Source organism: Hippocampus zosterae, chromosome 1, assembly GCF_025434085.1.
Source record: "Hippocampus zosterae strain Florida chromosome 1, ASM2543408v3, whole genome shotgun sequence".
NCBI lineage: Eukaryota > Metazoa > Chordata > Actinopteri > Syngnathiformes > Syngnathidae > Hippocampus > Hippocampus zosterae.
Genome location: NC_067451.1, coordinates 6,263,481 through 6,290,246, shown reverse-complemented (window position 1 = coordinate 6,290,246; position 26,766 = coordinate 6,263,481). Strand labels below are relative to the sequence as shown.

Sequence of the window (26,766 nt, the reverse complement as noted above, 5' to 3'; positions counted from 1 at the left end):
GTCAGAGCAGCATCATTAGTGGCTAATAGAGATTCATGGCAGGAAGGGCGGCCATAGTTCTTTTCTCCGAAGCGACGAGCGGCGAAGGCCTTAACGCCGTCCCATCAGCTTTTTAATTAATGACGTCGATTACGGCGCTTTGAATAGCATGCGCCTTAAGGATGAGGATGATGCCATCCTCGCTGGGTTCTCATCTCCATCTCAGCGGCCTTCTTATACTTTTTCAGTTCTTCGTCTGCTTTCTTTGTGTATTGCGCTTGGATTTTCTCAATGGCTCTACTCTGCCGCTCTCTCATAACCTTGACAATGCAGGATGCCGCTCTGACAATTTGGCAGTCACCCAGCACCCGAGCCCACGCTGGGGCCCGGGAAGAAGAACCAAGGGCAGTCCAAATTAAAAAAGCATTTGTGTGCGGCGGAATGGCAACCGGCGCAAAAAAAACAAATTCATTCCAAACGCTTCCAAAAGGCTTCAATGGATGGATGCAAATACTCCTGTTGTCTTCCAAAGATGAGAAAAGGGTCAGAAAGGCTCATAAATTTCTCTTAAAATGCTTTGGGATCATAGTTTAAGGTATATTTGAACTATTATGATGGGCAAGTACAAAAAAAAATATCTATATATGGAGGGAGTCATTTAATGGCAAATTACTGTACTCTAGGTCTGTGTGTGAATCTGTGGTGACTCAAACCGAGATGTGAATTAGCCATTAAAACCCAATAATGAATTTAAATTTGATCATTCGGGTCACAGGAATATTAGAATGGTACCGCCACATTGTGCGAAGGAAAATTCTGAAATGTTCATACATGTATGGGAATGTTTAGCCGGCTAATAACCATTTTATGAAACTGTTAAACAATCAGTCAATAAATCCCTTTGAGGCAGTGTGTCAACATTATTTCCCTGTTGTCCTCCGACACCATCCGAGCACAAAGGGAGTTTGCAAACATGGACGCTGGACTGGAGAGACGGCTCCTCCCAGGTTAGCTTAGCGCTAGCTAGCTGGGATCACGGAACACGGATGGATTTCAAACGTCAAACATGGTGAAACAACACCCTGGTGTCTGCCACGAGCTTGTGTATGAGGAGGGATCGTGGAGGTTAAAGTAAATTACTAAAAAGGAAAACCTTTCGGTATGTTGGCATACATACAGTATTGGTTTTTACAATTTTTGTGAATATGAATATGATGCTTGGAAAAGTGCTTCGAACAGCATATGGCGTCGATAAAGCGTGATATAAGTACACTTCATTTTCCATAATCATCAAATTGGATCTTAATTTGGGGTGTGGGGGTATGATGGGTTTTTCGGCAGAAGCACAATTAGTAACCCATTCGAGTTAATTCAGGATTTGCTGCTTAAATGGTAAAACAAATCGTGTATGTGGATTTTGGGTGCGAATTTGAGCTCTAATTTACTCGTTAAAAAAAAAAAGCAAGAGAAGTTAAAGCAGAGAAAAGATGAATCTTCACACGAAATGAAAAAGCATTTGCAACAAGGGGGGGGTGACACACAGGACTGCTTTTGGCAAAGGTGTGACTACCGAATCACGGTCTGAGCAAATACCACCGCATTAGGACTCCGGCTGCATTGCAAGCAAACACCATGTGCGGGGAAATCAATTTTGTGCTTTCACTTGCCAGCACAGAAGGGCCACGATTGGTAGCAGGTGTCGCCCAGCCCGTGCCAACCTACTCTGCGCTCGCTATTGCACTGGAGATAACCCTGAGCCGCTAGGTGTTTTTTTTAAAAGTATTATTATTAATTGTTATTCTGATTATTATTCACAAAATAGGTTGAAAATTCAAGTGGAAATGTAGGAATGCCGTTTTTCATGGTAAAGAGGTCCGCAACTCCAATTTTATTTATGTATTTTTTTACATCCTTTTTAGCTTTCGGAGTAGTGTATGCATGTTATAGAAGTAGTGCATGTCAACAACATGCACTTGAGGCTTTGAATGTTCCAGAAAGAGCACAAAAATACGGGCCGCAAATCAGCTCACTTTTACCGTACACTAATTCGACCTGACCACAGTTGGATTTGCAACGGGTTCTTGCATTTGTAACATCGGGCAAAATGTCCGAATGCGACTGAGCGGGACCACTGCAAACCAGTTACCATTGGCCACTTAGACCTGCATAGCTGCCGCTTGAATTTGAACCGCACATCACAACTCAATGCAAAAAAAAAAAAAAAAAAAAGAGAAAATTATCCAAATCAGTGCATAGAGGTGCGTTATTGGCCAGTAGCTGTGATGTATCGACTGAGACATTTACATCTAGTCATTGGTGAAACTGTGAGGTCGACTGTACTCCTCAAAATGACGAACGTAGCAAAAGCGGCCAACTTCCAAGGGGGAGCGAGGGTGTAGAAACATTTCAAGGCGAATGTTAAGATGAACAAGACAGCAAAGAAACCCACAGCGGAGCCAGGTTGCGAAAGGCCGACATTTTCCTTCCGTGTTAGCAGATTTGAAGGCCCACTGAGGAGATGTAAGAACTTCATTACGGCTGACTGAGAACACTGAGCAGGTCACCCGCACAAGCGGTGACCTCTTCCGGGGCTTGGCCTTCGGGAGGAGTCGCTCCGGTGAAAGTTAAGCTTTTTAATAAGGATCGCGGAGAATAGACGGGGAAAGTCAACGTGAGAGGGGCGGACAGATGCCATCCGCCGGACATGTTTATGAGGCTTCGTAAAGGGTGGTCGCATCACCGCAGCCCACGGGAGTCGAACTAATCTGGAAAGTGCACTAGGGAGGAAGTACACGACAAGTTCAAATAAAACGCACACAGCTCCGTTGGCAAATCAAAGCGCACCGGATCATTTTTCCTCCTTCAGAACGGTCGCTGAGATGAAAACATGGCAAAAGGGCACTCGAGGCGGTAAATGATACGTCCCGATGTTGCGCATCCAATCTTGCATCAATACATTCAATAATTGATCTTGCACGGCATCTGACCTTGGGTAACGTTCACATGTGGACCACACTGGAAAGGAGCTCAGTGAGGGAACATGGTTTGCCAATCCGTGCTTCTTCAGCAAAAGCACGCTTGCGGCTAAAGCATGTGCTCAGTTAAGGTCATGCTAATTCATTAGTTTACGCCAACACGACTTTTGTTCAGGTAATGTCACCATCAAACTAAAGAAGGGTCCGGGGGGGTCATTTGTCTCAAAACGGTGGGCGTGGAAGTTCCAAATAGTCCCTGTGTCTCTTTATGCATGTACATTTTTGACCATGGCGGTTTCCAGACGCTGTGAGAATCTGTCAACAGATTGTTTCAAAATTTCCCCATATCAGCAAGAAGCAAAATTGAAGCAGGAGAGGACCAAAAAAAAAACGTATCATAACCGTGGGTAAACATTTCTGGTTCCACGGAGATAACGTACGTTTATAACCCGCTCATTAATACTTCCCGTCGTGGAGAGGAAATGAGAGAATACATACTGTATGGCACACATTCATATTGGACTTCCAGATATTTATAAGTTCCTGGGCAGGGGTCTGGAAATACGTCCGGTCCGGCCACCACGGCACACTGTGTCCGGTTATTGCATCTGAAACACATAACAAGGTCACACGTGAGCAACGGTGATAAGATCAGATCAGGTCAAATGATCCAGACGATTTGGTATAAGGGCATCACGGCGGTCAACTGTTTAGCACCTCTGGCTCACAGTGCAGAGATCATGGGATCGATCGCGGGCCACGGCCTACGTTTTCGGAGTTTGCATGTTCTCCGCGTGCCTGCGTGGGTTTTCTACGGGTACTCTGGTGGTCTTTCACATTCCAAAAACATGCACGGTAGGTTAATTGAGCACTCTAAATTGGAGTCAGAATGGAAAGTGTCAGCCTTCTGACTTTGATGTTGCATACATTATCCATTCATCCATTTTCTAATCCGCTTATCCTCACCAGGGTCGCAGGGGTGCGAGAACCTATCCCAGCTGTCTTTGGGCAGTTTGGCAGGGTACATCTTGAATTGGTTGCCAGCCAATCACACACCACAGGGCATATGTCGATGAAAAACCGGTCATGCTCACAATCACACATAGGGACAATTTGCAGTGCTCCATTGACCTGCCACGCATGTTTTTGGAATGTGGGACGAAACCGGAGCACCCGGAGAAAACCCAAACAGCCATCGGGAGAACATGCAAACTCCATACAGGAAAGAGGATCCGGAATCCAACCCTGCACTTCTGCACAGTGAGGCGGACGTGCTAGCACCCGCGGCACACATAATGATTTGTGTAATTGTCTTTCCCAAGTTCAATTATTTATCACCCTCTCATAACCAGGAACGAGACCGTCTTTCATGATATCAATGCTCCGAGATGGGCCTCCTTTCAATCTATACTCATTTGCAGGCCATGATTATCTTGCAACATACAAAAATGGTATCTATTTCCCCTCCGAGTGACGCCCGCTTGCGAAAGTCAAGTTGAGGTCTGACACAATGATTCATACCGCACAATTAAAGGATTCTCGACACCTTAATTAACATTGATTGGCTGCCCGCTAATCAATCGAACCATATGAGAAATGTGTAAAAGGAAAGGGGGGGGGGGGATCTAATTTCGAGCCAGTAATGAGATATAGTCGGTCTAGTGTCCCCTCGCCACCCCCCACCCTCCCGCCACCACCTCGGCCCATCGCCCTGCGGAGTTTATTCTCAGGCAGTAAATGCCCGTCAAGTCTACAAGGGGCTGAAGCTCTTTGTGAGTGAGAGACAATTCCAGTTCATGGTGACCTCGCAGCCCATTTGGGCTGGAGTGGACTCCAGTTAGACCTTTGACAAACACGCAGCAGCGAATGGGAGCCGAGGGCCATAGAGCTCAGCAGATCATAGCGGCATGCCATGTACGTTTTTTTTTTTTCTTCCTCGTTGTTAAGCTGAGAGCAAATGCAATCACAGTTTGTAATAAATTCCTCTTGAGGGATTAAACAACATGGTGTGTATCCGATGGGATGATTGCGCACTTTAATCCAGGAGCCTTCATCTTGACCTACATGCACAATCCCCTTTACCGCCGCCGCTGCAGCGTTTCAACCGGCAAAAAACGAGTGAGTTCCCGGGTCGTGAAAGTTTGCTATTTCTTCGGCTTTATGTAGCTTTTTTTTTTTTTGCCATCATCAAAAGATGAACCTCACATTTTGATTGATTTGACACAAGCATCACGTGACACCTAAAACGATGTAACGTTATTTCCAAAAGAAAGTTACTTCTCTTGTCAAAGAGAAGGTGTTGACTTTTTGTTGCGTTGTTGTAGCGCTCATTCAAAAACGAATACCGCCGCCAGTGCTTGACGTCAGATGGCGTCACATGGCCATCTTGAATTAACCCCTCCTCATCCCCCCACTCCAGGTTTGGCCACAGTCCATCTCTTTTACATACGTACACCCGACGAGCTTCCCCAACCCATCCTATTCTGTTGTCGGGCAGATTAGAGCGGAGGCCGCCAGCTGACAAGCGGTGAGGCAGCACCGAGGAGCAGAGCTGCATGTAAGCACAAACTGTAATCGCTGTAATCGCCCAGTTCAGCTCTACACCAGTGATTCTCAAATGGCTCATTGCAGACCCATCATGAGTGGGTCGTAGATCCATTATGAGAAGGACAAGTGCGAAAAAAATAAAAAATAAATAAAAAATTACCCAGATGGTAAAATCGCATGTATGTGTAGTTTACGACCAACAAGAACAAAAGTAATAAAAGGAGCGGCGTATTCGATCATAATTGTCTGCCAATATGACAGGAAAATGTGTCTTTGTAAGCTGTCGTGCATGTGAACATAGTGAATTAAAAAAATTAATTAAACCATGCGTTAAAATCATTTGTACTACTGGTACTTACACCTACCTTTTGAATTTTACGCAAAAATTAATCCCATGCGGTCATAAAAACCTCAATAACAAATGATCAGACTTTTTCAAGATTTTCAATGGTGGTAATGTTTGAAGGAAGTCAATTTTTCTCTTCCACAAAAATTTGTGTAAGCTTGACAGACAAACAACAGGCATATTTTGCCTTCATTTTTTGGGGGCGGGGGCAGTGAGGAGAGGAAGATTTTGTTGATGGCCTCATTGTAATTTTGAAAACATTCTTAAAAGCATTTTAAAAAGCCGAAATTATACTTTGAAGTCTCCCAACATATATGCAACTCTGTCACAAAAAACATTTTGAGGACTCTAGAGGAAGAGAGAAAAAAAAAAGGATACCCAATGACTCAGTAGAAATGACATCATGGAGTTGCTGTGACCAACGACCCACATAAATTAAACAAGCTCTCCATTTTCCATCATCTTTTTGTGTTTTCAGTCCAAAGGGAGTGTGGACCTCAAGCGAACACAAACCGACTACTCATCTCATACTACTCGCAAATGTCATCTCGTTCATTATCTCATAAGAAGTCGACCAAATTACATGATAATGAACTCAAGTGGGCGCTCTTCAAATTCAACTCATGTCAACTCACAGTTGTATTTATGAAAAAGCACTGCTAGATGAGTACCTCTGACGCCATTGGAGGTGTACCTAATGTTATGGCCAAGCTACATTGATAGCAGACAAACACTTCTGTGTTTTTGGAAGCTTTCCAAGCAGCGCGCTGTCAAGGTGCAGGTGGACTTCGTCTATTTGTTTGGCAAGACAGCCCCTCTGTCAAAAACGTGGACTTGCGCTTCAAAACGAGGAAACCAAAAAGCAGCCCTGCTCTGCTGTCTTTTTCGGTTTGTATCTCCCCTGCAATGTGCACGCGCTTGTGAGGAATTGTACTTATTTCAAAGTAGGGGGGAGGGAGAAAAGTGACGGACGGGTCAATATCCTCGTCCCTCTGTAGGGAGCCATTACGCTTTTAGTGATGGTCTTCGCCACCCACGGTCTACTTCATTCATTATCTTTCCCAGCTGCAAGCCGCCGCATCCATCTTCTCTCATTCCACTTGTCTCCTGGTGCGCCACACACACGCACGCACACACACTAAACTTAGCATTCCAAGTTGAACTATTGTGCTATTCTCAGACAGCAAGGCCGTCAAAGCTGCGCATCAAATTAAGGATGTGTTCTTCCAGACGTTTGACTGCAGTGCTTGTTTTTACTTGGTGTACTATGTGCAATGCTGAAACATATCGGACGAAAAATTCTATATTTAATATTTGATAAGACAATGAGAAACGTTCTAAACCAACTGTTTTTAGAATCATCCATTTCCAGTGTGCCAACTTGTCCTATAGATTTGCTTCATTTTGTTCGTTTGCTTTTTTTTCTATTTTTTTGACTCTCGACAAGCCTAATCCTTCCCCGACATTGGTGCAGATTAGTGGCTTTCATAAAATGTTTGCATCCTGCTCTCTAATTTTGTGCGTCAGGCGATAAGCTCGCAGAATTGGAACACGGGCCTCTGGAGGGACTTTGAAATAGGCACAAGTTAATATGATATCATATCTACCCATAAAATATAAAATAACATGACCACAAATGTTGAGTGGCCACCTGGTGTTTTTTTTTTTTTTAATTTTTTAACATGGTATTGTTTTGTATTGGTGCCATCATCTATACCTAGACTCAAATATTTAATTTTATTTGTCAGATGCTTGTGTCTCTTTCTCAAGTGTATTCTATGGAATGTTTTTTTTCTTTTTTACACCTGGATAAAAATATAAGCGGAAACTAAAGGGGAAAAAAGAAAAACTACAAAATTATGAGAAAATAATTAAACATCCATCCATTAACTGAGCCGTTTGTCCTCACAAGGCTTGTGGGCGTTCTGGGGCCTCCCAGCAGCAGGCGGTCTACACCTTGAACTGATCGCCAGCCAATCGCAGGGAACACAGAGACGAACAACCATCCGCGCTCATTATCACACCCAGGGACAATTTAGAGTGTTCCATTTACTTGCCACACATGTTTTTGGAATGTGGGAGGAAACCGGAGTACCCAGAGAAAACCCACAGAGGCAAAGGGAGAACATGCAAACTCCATACAGAAGGCCAGAGCCGGAATCGCAAATATTGAAAATAATACAAAAATATTGGATGAAAATAATACACATCCTAAAAACATTTACATAATTATTACCAATTACTATCCAAAAACACAAATATTGGAAAAAAAATATTACATTTTGGGATCAGGGTATTAAGCTGGTGATACCGATTATCCATGAATGTGATTGTGTAAAAGTTTAAATTCTAGATCTACAAAAAAATATTTTTAATAATCATTTAATCTGATTTATTTTTTTTTTGCTATTAATTCATAAAACCAATTGAAAAAAGATTTTGTGAAAACAGTCATACCCAAACAAGAAGACAATTCGAGGTTTCCGTCTTCTCCTTCTCTCGTGGGAGCATAAATAAAGAACGGCAGCTTGCTCGACTGTCACAGCAACATAATGACAATTTTCCACCAAGCCAGGAAATAAAAAACAGCTCACCGCTTGTAATATGCATGGGATCTACCTCATTTGAATACTTCCACAGGAGTGCAACTTCTCCGTTATGTGCATGTAAATCCAAACTCTGGGGAGCACCTGTACAGGAAGGATGCAGCGGAATGCGCAATAACTTGCCCAATCGATTTGTTTGGCGGGTGAGTCTTATTCGCCAGGGCCTGCCCATCCAATGATTTACGATTTCCGCGATGAATTCTTCTATTCTAGCCAACAAACCACGCCGCTCCCTATCTGGCTGCCGGCGCTTGATTTATCTTCCAAAGCCAAGAAGGGCCCCTTGGGACTACCCGGCCTGTAGGCCCATTTTAATCTCAATCTGGGGGGTGGGAGGGAGTGGTGGTTTCGAGGGGGCAGTCATAATTTCCAACTGCAGTGAAATGAATATTAACGTGACACATATTGAAAGAGAAATGATTCGACATGTAAGGTGTGAGGTGTAGAACCCCACTCCTATGACTGTTTCTCTACCCGATGGCAATACAACCAGAAGCACAGCGTCTTTTAGTCATTTCAGAGAGCTACTTCTTACGTGTTTCCTTTGCCTTTAAATGTCTTAAAGCAGGGGTGTCAATCTAATTTTTGGCGTGAGACACATTTTAATTACCACTTCCCTTGGATGGTCGTTTGAACTGAGACCATATAAATAAAGTCAAAAACAACGGTTTCTTCAACTATTGTTTAAGTTACTGTAATGAGGGGTTTGGTTACAATAAAATGCTGACTATGTGTCTCTTATTTAGTACATATGAGAATTGTAAATTTTGGCAGAGATTTTAGTAAGCATCATGGAAATTGACATGTTTTATTTGCTTTTGCGGGCCACATCAAATGATCTGCCGGGCCAGATGTGGCCCCCAGGCCGCGGGTTTGACACCGGTGCTTTAAAGCTTTTGGTTGTGAACGTGCTTAAATGTCGTCAATGTACATTCTATTAGTAATTTGAACAGGCTACTTGAATTGTTTTTGCTTTGCAAGAGTCTTCTTTTGTTCTGTTTGGTCACATTTTGACATGTGCTTTTGGTTGTGTGAAGCACGCTGAGTTGCCTTCTGTTTGAAATACATCAAGTTGCCTTGCCTTTCATTTTGCATTTGGATTTCTGAAATATAAAACACTGAAGATGAGCAAAATCCATTTCGTGTGAATAGATCACAGAAAAAGTTTTTGTTTGAGCCGGGAGGAAGCATGCAGCGTGATCAGCATGCTACGAGCACCTTTGTCTCAATTTGAGCCATGAAAAAACCCTGCAGGGTTAGCACTGCTAAGAGTAGCCACCAAGATTGGGCCTCACCTTCGTTTTTGGCAGATGGAGGTGGACTCCATTCACTGTAGTGTATTACAATCCACACACAAATCAATAAATGCAGTGTATCACAAAGTCACACACACACACACACACACACACACACACACACACACACACACACACACACACACACACACACACACACACACACACACACACACTCCGTTTCACATTCACTCCCCTGCCTTTAAGCACCAACCCTTCATCTCCAGCCACAGTCACCATGGAAACTCCCCGTGTCCATCTCGGGGGTCGGCGCACAAAGCGCCGCCGTCTTTGCAAGCTCCACGAAACGCATCACGAAGCGCGCAGAGCTTATCTTGCAGGGAGGGTGTTAAGCCACTAATTACCGCACACGTACAAAAAGGATGAAGGTGGCTACAATAACAATCCGCTCTATCTCCACCAGCCATGAGCGACGGATGCGCACCTCCCTCAGCCGTCCTTTCCCTCCACATAAATACAACACAGCCACAATCAAATATCACCTTTTCCCAATCGATGCCAACCATCTCAATCATGAAAAGCCAGCAAGGAGGTGGTGATCGACCTTCAAGTTCGATGCAGGAAGGAGGGTAAGTGATTACAAAAAGCAACGCATGCCCAGGATTAAAAATAATCAGAAGAATAAACTAATAAAAAACTGTTTAAATATGACAACATCAGTCACGTTATCATTTGCCACAGTTTACTACTTTACCTGTATCCATTTCACAGTAAATAGAGCATCTGTTGTGAAGTTTGCTAGCAGCATCAAGTTGTGCAGTGCCTAACGCTCATTTGTAAGAATTTTTGCTTGCAACACAAAGCAATAAAATCTACATAATTTCCATCCATCCATCCACCCATTTTCTGGGTCATCACAAGGGCTACGCGGCGTGCTGGAGCCTATCCCAGCTGTCTTCAGGCAATCGGTGGGGTACACCCTGAACCGGTTGCCTGCCAATCGCAGAGCACAACAGAGACGAATAACCATCTGCGCTCACATTCACACCTCGGGACAATTTGGAGTGTTCAATTAGCCTGTCATGCATGTTTTTGGAATGTTTGAGGAAACCAGAGTACCCGGAGAAAACCCACGGAGCCACGGGGAGAACATGCAAAATGGAGGCCAGAGCTGGAATCGAACCCGGTACCTCTGCATGGTGAGGTCGTCGCGCTAACCACTCGACCACCAGGCTCATAATTTGACAAATAAATTGGGGTCACTCATAACTCAGGATACCACTGTAAAATAACTTCTGGAGCTCAAAGACATCGTTTCCAAGAAATAATCAAATGATGGCCAAGTTTCAAGTCTGAGGTAGAGCAAAATTCCATCAAGTTTTCAAGGTGACAGACCGATTGTGACGGCGACAGCGGTGGCAGCCTCAGCAGGCAATAAGAGCGGCGAGCGCTGGTTTCAGATGAACCATCTTTGATCTGGGCTTCAAGCATCTCTCTCTGGTCCGCACAATCCCCGCCCGGCACCGGCACTCACTCCCCGGGATCCTTCATCATCAAAAAACATCTGACAGCTACGCTTCATTTTTTTCCAATTTATTTTGAGCTGGTACTATTAGGGTGTATGAGCATCACATCCGTTAAGGTAGACAGCCCAGTAACACGGTGTTCCACATCGACGTGCATGTCACGCCATTTTCAACTAACACCATCCCGCGTGTTTTCCTCCAAAGATGAAGCACATCAGAAAAAGTTGGAAAACTATGATCTATGATTATCCATTTAAGGAAAAGTTAAACAATAATCCATGAAAGTGGATCTGTTACATCCAAGTGTGGGCTCCATAGCCCACAAACGGCTGTACTTTTCCGAGGCATGATAAGGTGCATTCTCCAGCTATAAAATTACAATAAGAGGTTTGCTCTGGCTCACATACCGCGGAGCAGCGATAGAAGAGTTTCCCGTTTTATGGAGAGTCGTTGAACTTTGCTGACATGTTCTGCCCAAACACAAGGACAAAGACTTTTGCAAATTAGCATTGCAGCCCGTTGTACAAGAGTCCAAAAATCTGGATGCAAATGGAAACTAAAATTGTGTTTGAAGGACCGCTGCAAAATGAAAACGCGTCCGTGTATGTGCTCGATTTGACGATGTACCAATTCAAATCCGTTTGAGTTATCGATTTGATTCTACATTGCACTGGTGTCAAATTCATGGCCCAGGGGCCAGATATGGCCCACCACATCGTTTTATGTGGCCCGCGACAGCAAATCAAATATGTCAACTTCCATGATGCTTGCTAAAATGGCTACCAAAATGTTAAATTCTTTAATGTAATAAATAAGAGTTATTGTAAGAATTTTCTTGTCACCAACCCCTTTATTACAGTAACTGAAACTATAGTTGAATAAACCGTTATTATTGACTTCTTAAGTTGGTTTCAGTCATAACGGCCCTCCAAGGGGAGTGGTAAGTAAAATTTGGCCCGTGACAAAAATGAGTCTGACACTCCTGATATATTGTAAGACTCAGTTCAAGCGGGTTTCATGCAATTATTCCATTTTTTTTGTTGTTTTCATTATACATTCATTTGAAAGAACATGTTAGCACTGTAAAAGTGCCAATTCCTTCCAAGATATAGCTCACCAATAGTTAAAAAAAAAAAAAGATTCAATACATGTCTTCATATACAGTCAAACCTCGGTTTTCGTCCATAATGCGTTCCCGAAAGCTGTTCAAAAACCGAAACCACGCTCTTTAAAAAAAAAACAAGGTTTATTGAACACGTCTGCTCACAATGGAAAGCGACACGAGGAAGCGTCACTGCCTCGTCTACCCGAGAAAGTGTCATTTCCTCGTGTAAGGAAGGCGAGAGGAGTCAAGTGGTGCATTCAAGTGCGCTCAGTTTGTTCGGATGACGAACAAACCAAAATGTGTTCGTCATCCGAGGCATAAAAAACTTGAAATGTTTGGTCAAAAATAGAATTGGTTGAGAACCGAGACGTTCGAAAACCGAGGTTTGACTGAAGTGGAATGAGTCAATTTGGTTCGATTTCATGCACTTGCATAGTTTAGATCTGAAAATGATACATTATATTATAAAAAGAGAGAAACACACACACTATCTATCTATATACACACGCATACACACACCCTGTCCTAACCATCCTGACTAGCGACAAGAGAGTGTGTACTTAATTTGGCATAATTCAGCTCGCACTCCATCTCACCGTACCTTGTCCGTAAGCACTCTGAAAGGACACAATTTGCTTGAAGGCAGCAATCTTCAACATGTCCGAAGCAAACAGGGAGTGGGAGGGGCCTACACGTTGCGTTCCTTTATGCCGTGACCAGCACTTTTTCTCCGCTGCAGCGAGGAACAACCACGGTCCAGTGGCCGCGAAGGCCATTGACGGAATTAAGACTCATGAATAAGAATGCGGCGTGGGGTGACGGAGAGCTCTTCCGCTGTGCGATATCGACATGCACGCCCGCTCACAAAATAGCCTGGCATAATTAGCTCTCACAGGATAGCGGCAGAGGCCACTCTCGAAACCTTTGAGAGCATGTGCGGAAGAAATAATGAGAAAATGCACGCCACTGATTGAGGTAGGTGGTGTCAGTCTTAGCAAAGGCATTTATTGGTGAAATTGATCTTTGGGGGGGGGGGGGGGGGCAAGGCATGTGTATACATTGATTCCAGAAAACCTGTTTACAGCAGGAAAGATTCAACGATGAAGAGTGCAGAATCGCCTTTTTCCCCCGTGGACTGTAAATGCAATTGCAGCAATGCAACTGACTCCATCAGAATCCCTCCAGATAAACACAACCATATCAGAATGATGGCGGAGAATTCCAAGAATAGTGAGCCGCATGGCCTAGTTTGAAGTAAAACATGCATTATGAGTTGTTTAGAAGAACAGACCTGGAATCCTCTCCAAATTGCCGCTCGAAGCCAAAATAATAAACTTCCTGTTCAATGACAGGCGTGTATCCTTCAGACTAAAAAAATAAATAAAGCTTTTTGGGTGAAAATTTAGTCCTTGGAGCCAGTTTCCCTGGGCAACGTAAAATCTGGTCGACATATCTGTCATGAGTAGACCACAAATAAAGACTGTTTGGCAAATTTCCCATACTGTTGCAACTGTAACATTTATTTTGTGAATGCAAACACTGTTTTTCTTCTTTCTACCCACAATCTTGCTGCTGTAGACTGTAAATTTCCCCAGTGTGGGACAAATAAAGTATATCTTCATCCATCCATCCATTTTCTGAACCGCTTAATCCTCACTAGGGTCGCGGGGGGTGCTGGAGCCTATCCCAGCCGTCTTCGGGCAGTAGGCGGGGGACACCCTGGATCAGTTGCCAGCCAATCGCAGGGCACACAGAGACGAACAACCATCCACGCTCACAATCACACCTTGGGACAATTTTAGAGCGTCCAATCAGCCTGCCATGCATGTTTTTGGAATGTGGGAGGAAACCGGAGCACCCGGAGAAAACCCACGCAGGCCCGGGGAGAACATGCAAACTCCACACAGGGAGGCCGGAGCTGGAATCGAACCCGGTACCTCTGCACTGTGAAGCCGACGTGCTAACCACTGGACTACCGGGCCGCCCTAAAGTATATCTTATCTTACATATAACAAAAAACTCCAATAAAGCTTGTGATTTTTGATGTATCCCTGAAGTCAGTCAATATTAGCCAACATGGATTTGGTAGCTATATCTGTTAGGAGTATACCCACCAAAAAAATAAAATAAAATAAATTCTGGACCCATTTTGGCGATTGGTGTTCTATTAACGAAGTAATGTCTTGTTTTTAGCGGATTCACAACAGCCTAACCGGACGAAACGAGATGTCACATCAAATTGCTAGTGCAGTTTTCTGACTATGACATTTAGTGTTTGTTTGGAGATTTTCCAAAGCTGATTTTTCTGCTAGCAAACTTATCAAAGTGTTGAGGAAGGAGCATGAACCCAGTCGCTGAAGGGCAGAAGCATCACGTGTGTGCTGTCAACTCCCACCTGCCAATTAAACGCGGGCAGATGAAAAAGAAGAGGGGAAAAAAAGTATTGGTGGAGGCGCAGGGGATGAAAGAAAAGACGATCAAGTGCGAGGAAAGCAAATATCAGATGGAAGAAAAGGCAAAAAGAGACGAGTTGGCTCCCCGCATGATGACTAACCACCTGCGCCTGACTGAATTAGCTCTTTCTTTGACGCTCCATCCCAGAGTACATAGCTAGCCTTGTTAGCTTAGCTGGCTAAGCTTGACCTAACTCGGCGGAAACAGAATTGCATTCTACTGGAATGTTGCTTAGCTAGAAGCAAACAAAGGACATAACTTCCTACCAACCAGGAGCACATAGATAGCCTTCCTATATTAGCCGTTAGCTTGCTACATAGTGAACAATACATGAATAACACCAAATGTAACACACCTGTTCTCCATTTACACCTAAGGTGTTGTATTAGACGTTAGCTTGCTACATGGTTAACAATCTATGAATAACACCAAATGTAACACACCTGTTCCCCATTTACACTTAAGGTGTTGTAATGATAATGAGTGGTATGACACTGTTTAACAAAATGTCTGTGATGGCCATTTTCACTTTTTTGGACATTTCACGGGTGTACTCACTTTTGTTGCCAGCAATTTGGACATTGAGGCCTGTGTGTTGTTATTTCTTCATAACCGTATGATACAAAATTGACCACATCAGGCGACCAATCACTTCCGCAGTGGAGATTCCGAAGAAAAGGCACTTTTACCTTTGCGACATGATCTTGTAGGCGTCCGGCAGGTAGCATCTGGTGTTCTCCATCTGCGCCGGGTCGGCATCGCAGATCTTGTCGTCAGTGCGCCCATAGTTGGCGCTCTCGATCATGATGACGTCGGTGCCCGGGCAGCGCAGCTCGATGGGGTAGCCTTCGCAGGACAGCTCCCGACGCACCACCGCCATGGGGATGGGTGCGCGGCTGAAGGCTGCGGGGATTAACAAAAAGATATGGTAAAGCAGCATGTGGCTCAGCCCGTCCTCCCTGTTCCAAGTTACCAAAGTGGACAAGTGACATTGTGCAAAGGGGTTCATTAGCAACACTTGTCTTCACGCATGCACACACTTACGCTTAGGAGGTGCTCATTAGGGTGTCATTTTGTTTTAGTCATCATTGCCAAAAGGCAGCAAAGTGCTGCTGCCATTGGAATCATAGTGGTTCAACAATAATTGGATTCATTTGATGTTGGGAGGGGAGAAGAGGGGGGAGGTGATGAAAGCCTTCAATTATCTGACGTGATCCGAGCCACCAATCCGAGTTGTTTTTTTTTAAGAAAGAAAAAAGAGTGATGAACATTTTTAAAATGTGAAAATATTAGATGAACCTCTGAGTATAATGCTGTAATCTTGGACAGTTTTTGGATGGGACTGCATTCTACACTAAACAACCAGAATAGTAGAAGCTTCTCTGAGTATCACGCAAAGAAATGTTCTATTATTGCAGAGGCGGAATTTTGGATCATTGATACCTGTCAACTTTTCGGAGCTCCAACCTGTATACACTACTAAAGAAAATCCTTATAAAGAGCAAAAAAACCTTATGCCAAGAATATTATTCTTCAGTTTTATCAGGCACTATTGCGCCATTAAACTGCGATATCCATTCTTGAAGAAACCTTCCATTGTGCTTCGTTTTACTTCTCTTTCTTGTTGGTTCCATTGCGCAATATGAATGATATATTTGTTTCCTTGTATAACTTGGTTGTACACTACCGAAGTATGCAATCAATACTCTGCTGTTTTCAACTAAGAACGACGTGATTTACTGGAAAGTTACCGGAAATGAAAGCATTCGAATAGACCAGCACCATTCTGGGCAAAAGGAAACGGAACTACCTGTTAGGGGAAAAAATAAAAATAAAAATCTGAATCGTATGATTTGTGCGATACGGCCATATACGCAAGATTCACCACAAAATCCGTATGATCTATGGCTAAACCGTATGAGTTGACAGGTATGATCATTGTCTAATGATTCCAAAACCTTTTCTATGAACTGCAATTGGTCCATCTCCTGTGGCAAAATAACCATCCATTTTCTAATCCGCTTCTCCTCACAAGGGTCGCGGGCATGCTGGAGCCTACCCCAACTGTTTTCAGGCAGTAGGCGAATGGTTGCTAGCCAATCGCACACATGCACCTGTAGGGATAATTTAGAGTGTACCAGTAACCTGCTACACATGTTTTGGGAAAGTGGGAGGGAACCGGATTACCCGGAGACAACCCACGCAGGCATGGGGAGAACATGCAAACTCCACATAGGAAGCCCAGAGCCGGATTTCAACCCTGCACCTCTGCAGGCCAATACGCTAACCGGCTGACCACTGGGCCACCCTGGCAAAACAACCCAAATATTTAACGTTCCTTGCTAGTACGGGGAACTTTTTTTTCGGACATTTAAGTATTTTTAAAGTCCTCCAAGACTTTTCTATAATATTTCTATTTTAGAACTCTGTGTCCCCCCCCCAAAAAAAAACAAAGCAGCACAGCTCTCCAGCTCTTCAAGTTTGAAAATCAGAACACTTCATAATCCCAACACGACCATTAAAAAAACATCAGAGCAGGAGGCTGTCAACATTGGCACCATCAGCGGTACTCCCCCGGTGACGACGGTAGATGTCAACGATTACCCGGTTAGTCAGCAGCTGTCGTGTAATTGCATCTGTGATGGATGGGCCTGATGCGCAAGGACACATCAACTAGTAGTGACGCTTCACCCCGATTGGCAGGACTCCTCAGGTGCCGGAAACAAAATGGTGTACCTCTCCCCAAATAACCTCTCCGAAGGGGAACTTGTGATTTCTTTGGTAAGGATCGAGGGCTGATTCTGAGTTACGTAACCCTGAAACTCAGTGGAACTAACAATGACATTTAAAAGACCATCATTAGAAATAAAATAATGGGTCTTGTACTTCATTTTGTCTCTCATGGAAATGTGTCCTGAGGACGTTAAGGTCAGCCATCATCTTGATCTCTAAAATTGAAAGTTCTGCATGAAGATATGCGACTGTAAAAAGCTATGTAAATGTTACCGCGGTAATCACCTGCATACTCCCATTCCAGCATTCACGTTGCCCGCAACATGGTGCCCAAACAATGCCTATTACGAGAGTACAAAATCGGTGTGTGTGTGTGTGTGTCCACATTGGAACAACTTAATTGAATTAATGGAAGAAAGATGGAAGACAAAGGCAGGGGGAAGACAGGGGAGCTGATTCGACACGTCAACCGTCCAGACGGGTGCCGCCCCCACGGCGAGTGATTCATCGGATTCGATTAGACCAATGGGAGCCCGTCACACCCACTTGCTGGTTTGTGCCATTATTAATCGAAGTAGCCCATTTGCAAGAGTACTTTGAAAGAAGGGGGTCTTTGAATCGTACGCTTTTTCAATAATGCATGAGGGATTATTTATCTCCAAGTGAGAAACAGTTCAGGCAAATTGTTCTCCCAAGTAAATGATGTTTACATTTGGCCTCGAGCAACACGACTCTCAAAGGCTTTTACGCCGAGCAGAAAATTAACCAGCAAGTGAAGTGTCAAAAAGAAAGGATGGAAATACCGCAGACCATGATCGCACAATAATAACATTATTATTTCTCCAAAGCCGCTGTCCCCACAATTCGTTGTGATTAGAATCGTTCAAACGCTTTTACATACTTGGCTATCATTGGACAGCAATGATATCAATGCTGGATATTTGATTATGAATGGCCACAGATGATACAATATTATGCGTGGGTTAGAAATAGATATCAGACTTGAGATTTTATCCCTGTTTTACCGACCTTAAGATGTACATATTTGAGGGGAAATCGATACTGTGGTGGGCCAAGTATCTTATATTTGGTTTTCATTGGACAGCAACAATACTTGGCACTGTACTAAAACAAATGACGCAATGCTACAAGGCTGGATGGGTATGGGTACTTTTGGTATTTGACAGATATAAGACAACTTTCCAAAACGACTTTCAGTGGACGATATTTCAGAATGAACATTTTACAAACCACCATAAAAGACAATGATACAATACCAGAGTTGGAATTATTGATATTGCGATGTTAATATATCCATCCATCCATCCGCTTATCCTTACAACAGATCCTGAACAGAGTCACTGGGAGTTACTGGAGCCGATCCCAGCCGTCTTCGGGCGACACCCTGAACCGGTTGCCAGTCTATCGCAGGGCAACTGGGTGGCGAACAACCATCCGCACTCACACTCACACCTGGAGACAATTTAGAGCGTTCAATTAGCCTGCTGTGCATGTTTTTGGAATGTGGGAGGAAAACCGGAGTACCCGGAGAAAACCCACCCAGGCCCGGGGAGAACATGCAAACTCCACACAGGAAGGCCGGAGCTGGAATTGAACCCCCATCCTCTGCACTATGAGGTTGACGGACTAAGCACTGGCCAACCGGATCGCCCGCCATGTTAATAAATCCGAAACAAATACGATACAATGGGTGAGACATTTCTCAGTCTCCTGAAAGTCAGTTACTGTCGCAAAACACAGGATAGAAATGTGGCGACGCTGATGAGGAGAAAAGTCGCAAATATCACAAATCGGGTCGGTCCGCACACTGTGAGAAACGCCCGCCTGGTAGCGCTCGCATTTCCGCCCGCGGCGCTGCCGCTTGACCTCGCCGTCGATACCCGTCCTCATTAAACACCGCCGGGGCCGATACCCGGCGGCAGGAGCGATTTAAATGGCATCACTCAGTGCTTTCTCAGCAGCAAGGAGATGCTAATTCATTTATCCGGGAAGATATATACGCGAGGCGCCTATAAAACACGCAGGTGTTTAACCCCACCCTGCCACCCGCCACGCTGCTGTCAATCAACGCGCGAGGCGAGCGACTTCTGACAGCAATTTGGCGATGTAACGCGGTGACAACAGATGCCGTGGGCCGCGAGGGCCATTTTTCCCCACTCCAAATATCAAGCCGGTATTGATTTTGCATCCATTACAGAAGGGCATAAAAACAGAAGGGATTTGTGGGTTGCGTGCCAAATGGAGATGTGATTGGCAAGTTGGATTTTCATGTACAAGACTGTATTCCTCAAATTTTGCCGTAAAGGATTGATGATCTCGATCGTAGGGGTCATCTTGAAAGGTAGGTGAAGGCTTGGTCATGAGCGGGTTAATCGTGTCTGTGGGTATGCGGTGCCTGGGGATTGTCATTGTTCACACATGGACATTAATAAGATAACACATTCAAACACCGTTGCAAAACAGTACCGACTATAAATCACTCGCAGGTTAAAATCTTTATTGCCGTTGACTTGCGGTTTTAGATTTTTATTTGTCGGGTGCGCTCAGGGCTGCGGGTGGGAGGCGGGGCAAATCCATAATGGTAATCCCCCAAAATATTTTCTAAGTGTGAGTCACCAAAGGGATCAATTGAAGTGGGCGCGGGATTAAAGTGAATTCCCGTCAAGAAGGGAGCGTCCTCCAAGTGACACCTCTTCAAGGGCAAACTGTCAATGGCTGTACGAGCCCAGACATTTTCCCCTCTGCCGCTTTGCGTGGCCTTGCCGTGACATTTATTGCTTCAGCATGCGGATTTTAGCATATGATGAATCCATCCTGGCATGGATGAATTTCACACCTGTCGCGGCAATATTTTCTAAAATACTGTCATTAAATGCTCGGCGATGGCTTTATTCCGCGCGATGGAGAGAAGTACCGGAGCACATTTTGGGGTGCGCAATAGCATCGCCGTGAATGGCTGTCTCTCAGTATTGACAAAATATGATGTGATACACGACAACGTCAGTGTGATCGGCTGTTTCTCAGTACTGGCAGTTCATGTGAAAGTTTGTCTTTTTGTCACATTGGATGCTTGATAAATACATAATTAATATTAGGGCAAACGGTTGTCTTGGGTCATTCTCAAAGTTTACATTTTTAAGATGCAATTCCATTCGCGTGAATGGTTGTCTTTGAGCGCTCGCTGTACAATTTTTATGTTCAATTGCAGTCATGTGTGTCTTCTAGAACACACACTCATTTATTCCCCGCCCCATTTTTGAAGACAAGAATCGTCTTTAAAAAAAAAAAAGGCCCCCCCAAAAAATAATAAATCACTGAATTGTCTCAGTATTCTCACAGGGCACATCTGACTCTGAATAACATTAGTGAGTGAGAAAGCTGCTCTCTCAGCATTTTTTTTTTTAGGCACATTAGAATGTCTCTCGGTTTTGACAGTTAGCTTCAATGGCTGCGTCTTAGCGTTCTCACAATATGGAGTGCTTTTCTCACCCAATAGCATTAGCGTGGCTGCTTGTCTTTGAGCATTCTCCAAATGCATTTTTAACATGACCGCATGAGCACTAATGCTCATCTCTCAGCACTTCCACAATCCATTTCTGAGGCACACTACCATTTATGTGAGTGACCGTCTCGCAGGTGTCTCTACACTGCCACAGCAATCTCACGGTTTTTGTTTTCCCTACTGCCACCGCATTTATGTGCAAATATAATGTAGCGATGCTTCTGCTGCTTTTTTTTGGAGGCTCAACGCCATGACAGTGAATTGTTGTAATCATGAACAAGACATTTACAAATACTCAAGATGAATAGTAGGAATGTTTGTCTCCAAGTATTCGCGATGAACGTGGATGCTCCTCTCTCTCAGAATTTCACACTACATTTTTGACGCTCAACAGCTTCGCGAGAACGCTTGTTTATCTGCATTCACAATCCGTGTGAATCGTCATCTCCCGGCATTCCCAATAGGCCATACGCTTGTTTCTCAGCGTTCGCAAAATGTATTTTTTTAAGGCATAAGACCATCCCGTGTGCATTTATCGCTGCATTCCCAACTAGTGCAGATTCTTGCCTCTCAGGGGTCACCCGATACGTTTGACATTCAATGGCTGGAGTGAAAATTCGTCTCTCAGCATTCTCACAATATATTTTTGAGGTACACAACCATTTTAAGTATGTTTGTGGAGCCTCATTTCACAATTGCTGTGAATGGTTGTTCCTCAGCATTCACATGATTCATGTTAACATGTTTTGAGACAAAACCCGAAGTGTGAATGAGTGTCTCGCAGCGCCAATGGTTGTTTCTCAGCATTCTCCCCCAATGATTGTAGCATAATACCATCACCTTTCTCATGTCCATTTTTTTTTAGAGATAATGCCATTCATGTGAATGAGTGACTCTCAGCAGCCACAATTAGTGTGAACGCTCACCCCTCAGCATTACAATTTTGACACCCAATATTGGCACACGGGTTTTTATCACAAAAACCAAGAGGGGGTGCTCATTATTGGCGAACGTATTCTCATAGGGCACATCTGACTCTGAATAACATTTACGACCGATTCCCGTCTCCGAGTGTGCCATGCAGTATTAGGCAGAAAGAATATCAAATCCATCCCAGGCCCTTTTACATGCGCAGGAACACATGATTAATGCGCCTGCTGTTTGCCGCATTGATTTTTCTATTGTTATTCACTGTGACCAAAAACAATGGCAGGGGGGAGCGGTGGGCGGGAGGGCTTGGATGCTTCAGTTCTGTGCTTCAACCTGGTCACAATTGTTTTATTTTTTTTTATGTTTTTTTCTCTCGTCCCTGTCTGACTTATTCTGCTGGCCTCAACCCTAAATCCGTAACCCTAACCTATACACGTCCATTCTTGCACAGAAAAGGAGGATTAGCGATACCAAAGTAGGCCAGCATTCTCCGGCGCAAAGCTCTCAGGGGAGGTGGAGGAATGAAATACCCTCTGCAGTGGAACATCTGCTCTATCATGACAATAAACATACAGTAGTTGTCTCTCAGCGTTACGAAAAAATACATTTTGAGGGGAAACAACAACGGGAATTGTGCTGTTGTGATGCAAAGCTTGATATGTGTCTCAGAACTGTATTGAAACGATCCATTTTCAAACAACCGCAGCATAAGTGTTCACGTTTTTCCTCTCAGCAGGCAAATTCGATTTTCTACGTTCAAATGACAGCAAGATTGCTGGTCTCTCAGCATTCGGGCAATACATTTTTGGGGATGTAGAATAATAGTGAGAAAGCCTCTCAGAACACAGTCAGATGAGACCAGCATGTTTTCTTCGATTTCTTGTTCATTTTAATGTCCGCTGCCACTACAAGGGTATCAAGTGACTCGGTGACACAAAAGAAAACACAGAATGCCCAAAGGCTCCGTGTTTGGCAGTACAATGATATTGATGTAAGAACTTCACCATTTTGGCCTTTTGAAAATGTCTCAATCAGCTCTTAAATTCAACTCTCAAACAGGCTGTTTTGTTTTGTTTTGTTTTTTGGTCAGTATATTGTGCCCAACAACGGACACAAGACGAAACAACGGCGGTCTCATCCTACCCAACCCCCAATGGCTAAAATTTGCCTCGAAGCATTCAAACAGTACGGTTTGTAACATACCCAGAGCGGCTGGAGCAAAGAGGCTGGCCAGGACTAGCAGGCGTGCGGTCCACATGGCCTCCCCCTCGTACCGCCCGCTGCCAACGTTGGAGTTCAGCACTCAGGCCTTCAGGTCAGAAAGCGCAGCGACGGGGGCGCTCTTTGGTGCTACTTGCACTGCTCCCCGCTGATGTCCGAACCCTCCTGGGGAGAAAAAAATACAAATGCAAGTTGAAATGGATTGTTTGTATCCGCAACAGACGGATTAGCATTATGTTATGCTTTGCACTGACAGAGAGGGCTACGTTATGCTAAGGGTTTAGAGTACGGCTTATGTTGAGGGTTGCGATGGAGTTCAGTGTTCGGTTAGGTCAAAGGGCAAAACCCTCGCATCCTAAACCTAACATGAAACCCTTTTTGTCCGGTGCTGGATCAAATTTAGGGTTGGGGTTAGGTTACGGTGTAGCGTTAGCCTGAGATGTTGTTTTGTTTAGGGTTGGGTGTAAGTGTTATGTTAGCTTACTTTAATTTGAATTTCGAGTTAGTTTTTGGTGGTTAGGGTGACGGTTCAAAGAGAGGTATGAAATTGATGAAAGTAAACGTTGTGGTTTAGAGTTGGGGTGTTATGATTGTGGCATGACGGGGTTTAGCGTAAAAAAGGATTCACGAAGCGGTTTAATGCATCCTTTGAATTCCAGTGAACTCTTGACATACACTACATGTGAATTTTCCATATTTATACAATGAGGTTGATGGTCTGTAATCTGATGAGCTCACCCCCCTTTAGTGGCATTATCGCATGATCTCCAATGATTGGGACTTCTCTGATCCAAATGCAGACGCGATCTGCTTCAAAGACATGATCCCCGCCAAGTGATGCACAGGGCAGTACACTCAATCCCACCGTATTGAAGAGAGTATTTTCCCAAAGATGGAGGCTTCATATTAGCCCATGGGCAATGGGTTCACTAGCCCCGCCCCCTGTGCTCGATATACTCGAGACATGTCTGGGCAATGATTGCGCTGGCACATAACTATTTTATAATCCTAATCCCGACTATCCCGTAATCTGAGATTAATGTAATCAGATTGTTTATGTTGGAGATAATAAAGGGTTTATGAAGAGGGCAGCTATCATGAATCCAAGGCGCAGCGCTTAAACCTGCAACGGTTTAACCTTTGGAGGAGGCACTTGATCAAGGCTTTCTGCAACTCCATTTCAGCAACAGCGGGGAATAGCCGGTTCGGGTTGGGATTAGTGGTTTTAGTGGTTCGTGGAAGAGAATTTTGGGCTCGGGGTCAGTGTTTAAAGACTGGGTTTAGGGTATATATATATATTTGGATATCGAGTTTGTGTCAAGGTTTAGGGGAGAGTGGAAAACAGTTGGGGTAGTGGGTAAACCGCCCCATAAATACACCAGGCTATAGCGCAAATCTTTGTTGACAGAAATGTTGAAATTTAATATGTATTCTCCACATTTTTACAGGATTATAATATTTGTGTCATAATATTAAAACAAAAAATATATCACCTCCCACCGCCCATTCTTTTTCCATTTTTAAACATTTTTGAAAAAGCTCAAGGGAGCCACTGGGGCGGCGATCAAGAGACATGTGGCTCCACAGCCGCAGGTTGCCACATTTAGATATAGGATTAAGATAAGGTATACTGGGCAGAGGGTTACGTTAAGGGTATACAGTAGGTTGAGGATATGTGTTCTGGAGATTGGAATCTTGTCCTTTTCGGATATCAAGTATATGCAGTATAATGCAGACTATCCGCTGAGAAATGCCACTTGAAGAAGACTCGACTATAACAGAATTTAATTTGCTCCCTAAATAAATGAAAACAAGTACGGGAAGTGGCACCAGCCGCCGAGTAAGAACATCATAAAATATGTATTTATGAGAACCGCTTCGGAGGAGGTTTAAAAAAAAAAAAGTAGAGGAAAAAAAAACAAGATAGTAGTCCAGCTATGCCAACGTGTCTTGTATTCCAGAAAGAGTCTCGTGTGATCCATTACGGCACTGATGTTTCAAGGGTACCTCTAGTGAGGGAGATTTAAGATAACTCCCTTAGATACTTTGGCCAATGTTTAGCGAGTCCACTGATGACTCTTCTCAGCAACATCAAGGAGACCACATTACCACAACACACGATTGGAAAAGTCATTTTCATCTGTTTTCCTGACATTTATTGCTATTAAACAGTGCACATTTGGCCTTCCCATTCCTTCTGGTATGTACAAACCACCGCATTCAGGTATTTAACGGTCAAAAGAAGAGATTTGGGCACTTCGATGGACCAAGTGAAACCTGACGAGTTCAGGTCAGGCAAGATGATTGCACTGAGCGCCTCAGATTTGTCAGGTTAACACATGGCAAACCAACACTGGCTAATTGCTTGAGAACTGAGTGAAATTGGCTTCGCTCGTTGCTCCAGAAGCACCACAAATGAGACATTTCTACCCTTGACTATGAATTTGCTGTGCAACAGGGCAAATCCGGCATTCAACTTTAAAAATGGATTTTAAACAAAGCCTGGTGAGTCCTTTTATTTATTTATTTTGCTTTCAAGCGCCATAAGAGCTGGCTACTCAACAAAGCAGTCATTGAAGAAGAAAAAAATAATCCCCCCGCCAAAAAGATGTCAGAAATGTTTCACATACCTTTTGCCATTATTTCTCGTATTGAAATACACACCTCCAATTTTACATGTTGGCCACCGGGCTCTGAGTGTGACACAAATGTTCGGTGGACAAAAGAGAGCTTTCATTCCCAGAGAAGCCACGCTACAAACATACCAAAGCCTAGACGTGTTACCTCAATCCTCAGCGATATCTGACGGGATCACTTACTCGCATGCGCGCGCACACACACACACACATGCATATTTTGGTCTTCCGAGTCACACCCTCCTAACATATTGTAATGAAGTGGGTTTGCATTCCGATGACCGCGTCCTTATCTTGGATGGGCATGGGCAATCGTAGGAGCGAGGCTGGCCGTGTGCATTTATGCAAATGAGGTGTGTAATGAAAAGTTCATCTGTGGCAGCGTTCTCATAGGTTTTGATTGATGAGCACTCGCCAAGGGAAATCTTCAGAGCTCTGTGATTAAAACCAAAACGGCCAGATATGAGATTCGGGAAGCGGGGAGGAGGGGGGAGGGGGTAATAGTAGAGGACACAACATTCAAACTCATCTTATTTTACACACACACACACACAAAAAATGGCTACCAGATGATTTGAGGTTTAAAAAAAATGGGCCCGGCGTGTAAAGAAGCGAGTGTCACCATTTTGCAAACCATAAAAATAGGAATTATTCCTTTCCTGGGAAACATTTCACTCCATTTTAGACTCAGTAATACACACAGATCAATTCTAAAGTGAATTTAGTAAAATGGGTCATAAGAAACATTTGGGGGCTTTTGGAGAGTGTATCAATTACGCAGCGTTTTACAGTATTGACAGCAGGGCTCACTGTTTACTGTATTGCAAAAGATTACATTTACGGTAACATACTTAGCCGTTAGCATCTGGTCAGCTTTTAACTTCCTGTCACATTACATGGTGGTGGAGGACCCCAAAAAGCAGGCAAAA

The 26,766-nt window shown here is 43.9% G+C and overlaps 3 protein-coding genes across 16 annotated transcripts in view; 1 reads left to right on the top strand and 2 right to left on the bottom strand.

Annotated features, from left to right (window-relative positions):
- The window catches only part of LOC127605003 (adhesion G protein-coupled receptor L3-like), a 138,762-nt gene that overhangs the window by 63,134 nt on the left and 48,862 nt on the right, over nt 1-26,766 (bottom strand). For all 13 annotated transcript variants that reach the window (XM_052072553.1, XM_052072544.1, XM_052072570.1 and 10 more), the window contains 3 exons: nt 23,184-23,366; nt 15,484-15,697; nt 3,453-3,562 (listed from right to left, as the gene is read on the bottom strand). In XM_052072553.1, the coding sequence (XP_051928513.1) occupies nt 3,453-3,562; nt 15,484-15,697; nt 23,184-23,238 (379 nt within the window). In that variant the 5' untranslated portion in view covers nt 23,239-23,366. The remainder of the gene's footprint in view (nt 1-3,452; nt 3,563-15,483; nt 15,698-23,183; nt 23,367-26,766) is intronic.
- Nucleotides 1-26,766, top strand: part of mfsd8 (major facilitator superfamily domain containing 8) — a 375,281-nt gene that overhangs the window by 340,577 nt on the left and 7,938 nt on the right. The window lies entirely within an intron of this gene.
- Nucleotides 10,776-26,766, bottom strand: part of LOC127605103 (5,6-dihydroxyindole-2-carboxylic acid oxidase-like) — a 111,085-nt gene continuing 95,094 nt past the window's right edge. The window contains exon 8 of one of the 2 annotated variants that reach the window (XM_052072701.1): nt 10,776-10,786. The gene's annotated coding sequence lies outside the window, so the exon portion shown is untranslated. Of the gene's footprint in view, nt 10,787-19,002; nt 19,030-26,766 lie in introns of those variants that run through there. The other variant, XM_052072699.1, reaches the window with a different exon arrangement.